Source organism: Sipha flava, unplaced genomic scaffold, assembly GCF_003268045.1.
Source record: "Sipha flava isolate LNK unplaced genomic scaffold, YSA_version1 19240_pilon_pilon, whole genome shotgun sequence".
In the NCBI taxonomy this organism is placed as follows: Eukaryota; Metazoa; Arthropoda; class Insecta; order Hemiptera; family Aphididae; genus Sipha; species Sipha flava.
In genome coordinates, this window is record NW_020272684.1 from 1 (window position 1) to 5,811 (window position 5,811).

The 5,811-nt window shown below is 27.2% G+C and overlaps 1 protein-coding gene across 1 annotated transcript; it reads right to left on the minus strand.

Moving 5' to 3' along the window:
• Positions 1–1,506: 1,506 nt before the first annotated feature.
• LOC112681523 lies at positions 1,507–5,528 on the minus strand (the record flags this gene model as incomplete). The annotated part of the gene is made up of 8 exons (XM_025551772.1): positions 5,453–5,528; positions 5,062–5,367; positions 4,869–4,991; positions 3,988–4,000; positions 3,638–3,932; positions 3,411–3,560; positions 2,961–2,976; positions 1,507–1,662 (listed from the first exon to the last, which is right to left on the minus strand). Coding segments are annotated over exons 1-8 (1,135 nt in total), but the record flags the coding sequence as incomplete, so codon positions are not given.
• Between the last annotated feature and the right edge of the window lie 283 nt (positions 5,529–5,811).

A 5,811-nucleotide genomic window follows, 5' to 3' on the forward strand; every position in this document is an offset into this window, starting at 1 on the left:
CCATGACGCGTATTCGTTTTCTATATGATTAAATCATATTATGTGATTGATTTGGTTCACTATGATCATGTATTAATTCCTTCATTTTGTACATGAATAAACAACCCAATGTTTAGAAAGTTAGGTTACAGACAGTGCCGCAACTATAAAATAGGAGGCCCGTGTGCGGTAATTATATTAGACCCCTTTCTAGGATTGTATGTCTTATTTATAAGTATCAATTGTTTTAGGTTTTAAAACATGTTGTACATCAGTTATTATATGATACATGTATATATATATATTAAATGAAATACCTACAACTGTTGTATATTATACTTAATTACATATTTATGTAGTAAATTTGTTTAAGTAGTTTAGGTAGGTATGTTGTATTTGTACTCAAATACTCAATGGACTCATTATTAAATAAATATTATATTATTCTAAAATATTATAACATCCTTACCTGAATTTTAAATAAAATTTCTTTTTATTATAAAATAATAATATAATATTATTAAAGTTATTTATTTTTAAAGTAGTTTATTTTATCTGAAACTAGGGGGCCCCCAGATGCATCCCGGGTAACAATCCTGGTGTACTTATGGTTCAAACATAATATTATTACGTTCCTTGCACTGTTCAAATCCTGGTCTCTACACCGACCTATGAGAAGTTTGAATACGGGGTTTTAACATTAGTTGAACTGTGTTCAATGTATGTGCTAAGGTCGCGTTATAAACCGTCCATTGGTCTATATTATACGGTGCATAAATGGTCCAACTGTCTATATTAGACAGTGCATAGTTGGTCCAACCGTCTAAATTAGACAGTGCATAGTTGGTCCAACCGTCTATAGTAGACAGTCTACAATATATATATACATGGGCGTTCTCGTAGAGGGGGGATATGAGGAATAGATCCCCCCATGGCCTTTTTTTAATGCCAAATAACAGGTATTATTTATTTATTTGCAATTAATTTGTATATCCCTCTCCAAAATTTTAATGTTAATACTTAGATACAATATATATTGACTAAAACTATAATCCATTTTGATTATACTATTATAATAAATTATACATTTTGGGTCCCTTTGCCACACGAAACCACCCTTGATTTTTAAGTTTGAAGAACTTTTATTACTTAAAAACGTGATGACACACACAAAAAAATAAAATAAAATAAAAAAAAGACATCATTGTAAAATCAATACATTCATCAATCCGTTCAGAATCTAAAATATTCAGTTAATATTAATAATTAGCTGTTTTCTAAAATCTAAGTTATTTTGGAATTTATACATGTGTGTCTATAATATATATAGTCTATATAGTATCTTATATAAATACTATTGTTTGCATTCATATTACCTACCTAAAATAAAAAATACAATCAATACAAAATATTTCTATCTTATTCTTTCTTTTTTAATTAACACTGAAAATAATATGCATAGTTATATATTATTATAATATTATAATAGATACATAAATGTATGGTATACAATGTATTATTCATTACAAAGGTCATTTTTCTGGACAGTATTTTCTTCGTTTGTGGTGGTATCTGCAGTGTTACATTTTGTTTTTGGAAGTGGTGCATGTTTTAACCAATTTTGTACTACATCAGTAAATGATACTTCATCTTCAGGAGTTTTTATGTATCCAGATAATGCATCTAAAAAATATATATTTATTTTATAAATAAAAACTATGTATTACAGTTATATATTATTAATTTAATATTTAAAGGTTGAATAATATACTAAATGATAGTTTATTTTTAGTTAATATTTCGTCATAATATGATTTTCCTATGTATTTTTAAAAGTAGTAAAAAAATGTGTTCATTTGTTTTATATTAAAGTGTAGGTATACATTTTTAATTTTAATACATTGTTTTACCTTGAGATAGGTTTGCCATACGTCCCGGAAAACCGGGATTGTCACTGGTTTTGGACTTTGTGTCTCGGTGTCCCGAAAAACGTTTTCGGGACGTCCATATGTCCCGGCTTAGACGTCTAAAGGAAATGTAGTATTGTTTATTTTTTTAATTTCGACCAGTTTATTTCAAAGTACATTTTTAATCGTAATCGATTAACAATATATAATAAAAACATTATTTGTAATTTACACATATATTTTATTTTACAAAAAGATTTTTAAATATTATATTGCCGGCATAGACGTACGCAAGGGGGTAACCGGGTGGGCCGTGGCCCCCCTGTGAACTCTGGATTTTTCTTATTTAGGTGTATATCTATATTATACAAGATGGCGAACATTTTTACATTTTACATGAATAAAGTAAAGTCTGTTTTAATTATATAGTATAGAATTTATATTTGTGAATAAATGTTATAAAGTTATTAATTATTAATCAGACTAATCAGAACTTGAATATAATATAAAAATTGAAGATGTAATTCATGCATTCAAAAACCTTACTCTCGTTGACTCAGAAGGATGGAGTTGTAAATAGTATAATAATATGTAAATAAGGATTTCTTAGACATAAATTGTGTAAGTTTAAAGAGTATTTATTTTTATATTTGTATTTTGAATAAAATAAATAATTTATAAAATTTAAAATATTTAATTATACTGTATTTAGTACAAGAATCTTTGGTTCACTTTTTTTAAGGGCCCCCCTGCGGACAAAGTTTGCGCACGCCAATGATTGCCGGCCATTAATGGTCTTCTTCAGTGACGTATACATAACTTTTGTATGGGGGGGAGGGGTGATTTGCAAACAAGTCATAATTTTTATTTTATTATTATTTTCTTTTTTTTACGTTTTTAACACTCTTACACTAAGAACATTATTTTATAACATTTAAAAAAAGGCCTAGGGGAACTGACCTCTACAACCCCCCTTGTGTACGTCACTGGTCCTCCCAATATATTAAAAGTATATTACTCAATAATTTGTTTGTTTTGTCCCGGTTTCGCCTTATAAATTTATGGCAACCCTACCCTGAGAAATATTCGGCTTAGGAATATTTAATTAAAATTATATGGTGTCGTTCAAAAATTATCATCATAAAAAATTGTAAAAATTTAATTATTTTCAAAATTTCATATTTCTTTATGTTTACTTTGTGATAATTAATTATATTATGTACCCACAATACTTTTAATAAAAAAAGGTTTTTTTTAAATAAATGATTCTTTATCGTTTTTTTTATTTATTTCAATAGCTGCATATTATAATCTGTATTATAGGTAATAAGCAGCCATTCAAACACATTAACATTTTTAAAAATTAAGATAAAAAAGAAAACCAAACAATTACATTTGTCTTTTTTTTAAGGTGGGTATATAAAATAAAAAATAAAAAAAACTATAGATAAAATGAGTGACTTGAGCAAAATATTTACTCAGAACTAAAACAAACTAACTTTATATTTTCATACCTGATATAACTTTAAAAATATTCAAATTACTGAATTTCAATTTAGTTTTTCCTTTCAAACTAAAATCTGCTGCAATTGTGCGGGTCATAACAAAACTCATTGCAGTCCGTACTGCTGAATTCAAATGTTTATTTCCAATTTTAAAGAGCCAAAACCATTTCTGTAAAAGTAATAAATATTATATTTCTTAACTAAAAAAGTAAAAGGTAGTTTTAATTTATATTTGTGCATTATTACCAAGTCTTCCTTATTTCTCATGAAATCATTAGAATCTGGATGTAACAACCGCTCAACTTCACTTAAGTCTTCCATAGTAGAAATAGGAAGAAGATCAATAAACGCTGCAGATAATTTAGGTTGCGGAAATGCTAGTGCTCGAAGACGTTTGTCTGCTTCAAGAACCATGTTTATTTTTTTATCAAGTGTCTCTAAATATGTACACATTTTAGCTTGAGTAGCATTAAGCATTGAAACTAGCCCTAATATTGCCTCCAACTTGGACTGAATATTTTTTTTTAGATTTCTTATAGAACTGCAACAACAATCATTTTTTTGGTTTCAATTATCATCTGTCGCACTAACTGTACCACCCATATTCAACTGAAAAATGTATAATATGTTTTAACAAAATCATAAAGAAAATTGTAAAAAACAAATATTATACATACACTGTTATCAAATGAATCTTGACTATACATTGATATAACTTCCCCTGTAATGTTATTTTGAGTTTTCGAAACTTCTTTAATTATTGTTAATGGACTACTTGAATCAGTTAAGTTTTGTTCAGAACAAATATTATTGTTCAAAAGTTGATCAACCTTTTGTGATTCAAAACCGAAAATATTATTTATTAATTAATTAATTATTAATAGTGAAGTACTTCTACATTAAGAAAAAAATACAGGAAAAATATCCACATTCTTGATGATAATTTGAAGGAACTTGTACGAGATAAAATGGTGTTTCTAGAGTAGTGTTATTATAGTCTATTACATTACAGTCACCAACCTCATTATATATGCCTATGAAATAATAAGAATAATTTACTATTTGTGGTAGACACTATGTAAATGTATATAATATACTAGCAGTTCCTTGTGCCAAAGATTAGTTTTTTTTTTTTTTTTTTATAAATAATAAATTTATTTCTAAAAAAAATATAAATGCCACGTTTCTAATAATTATAGTAAAGTATTATATCTGATTAATTAAATTATATAATATAATCTTTAGCAACCATGTATCTATATCTATATAATTATATAAGGAGGAAAGATTTGATTGTTTGTATTGAATAGGCTCCGAAACTACTGAATCGATTTAAATGAAATTTGGTAAATAAATAGTTTAGACACTGAGAAAGGACATAGGCTACTTTTTAATACTAAAAAAGGGCTGTAAGGGGTTGAAATAGGGGATGGTATATATAATATAACTCTACTGTGCGTGTGTATGTCACTGTTACTTTGCCAAATTTCAGACATCTCTGTAAGTGATGTTTCTTCAGGTTCAGATGTATAATTAATACTTGAACTTTGTTGTGTGTTCTTTGTTAATGGAAACGTCTTATTTATTGGCTTCTCAGAAACTGAAAATTGAATGATATTGATAGGTATTACAATTTACAGTTGCCATATTTACATTATGAATAAAATTACCATTTGAGAAATGTTCATCAATTACAGAAGTGGGAATTTTTGAGACATTTTTAAGATCTTTAATAGTTTCCATTGGACATATTGGCGGTTCAGGTAATGACATATTCTTTGATGACTGTTGATTATTAGTTTTTTTTTTAGAATTATTTTCTTTGGAAGTTATTGTTGATGCTGCTGATTCAGGCGAATAACGTTTAGTTGACTTTCGAATACGAGATTGATCAGGATTATAGTTTTGTACATAATCTTCACTGTCTTCACTGCCAGAATATGCTCTAGCAACATTCCTAGCTATAATCTCTTTATCTATAACATATACAACAATATATCTGAATGTTTTCATAATAATAATTGGTAATAAAAGTTAAATATAAAAAGATTATATGCCTACCTAATGGTCCAGCAATTTTCGAAGCACTGAACCAAGTGCCATCTGTTATATTTGGTGCATAACAGTCAAGAATCATTCTTTTGATCTGATTTGAAGGTTACTTTACTATTTGGTTTTTCTTTTTTTGTAAAAAGAAACCAACACTCTCCCTTTTCACATAAATCTTGTGATGATATATTTTTGTACCAGTTTGAAGGAACATGTTGTACATAGTTACCTTTAAATGCTACTACAATCCATGATCTATTAATTTTAAAATTGAAGTACCATTATATTTATTCCCATTACAATCGATAAAATTAGTGATTATTATTTTATTATCATTATTTCGTCAATATTTTACGATTTACTCTGTGAAC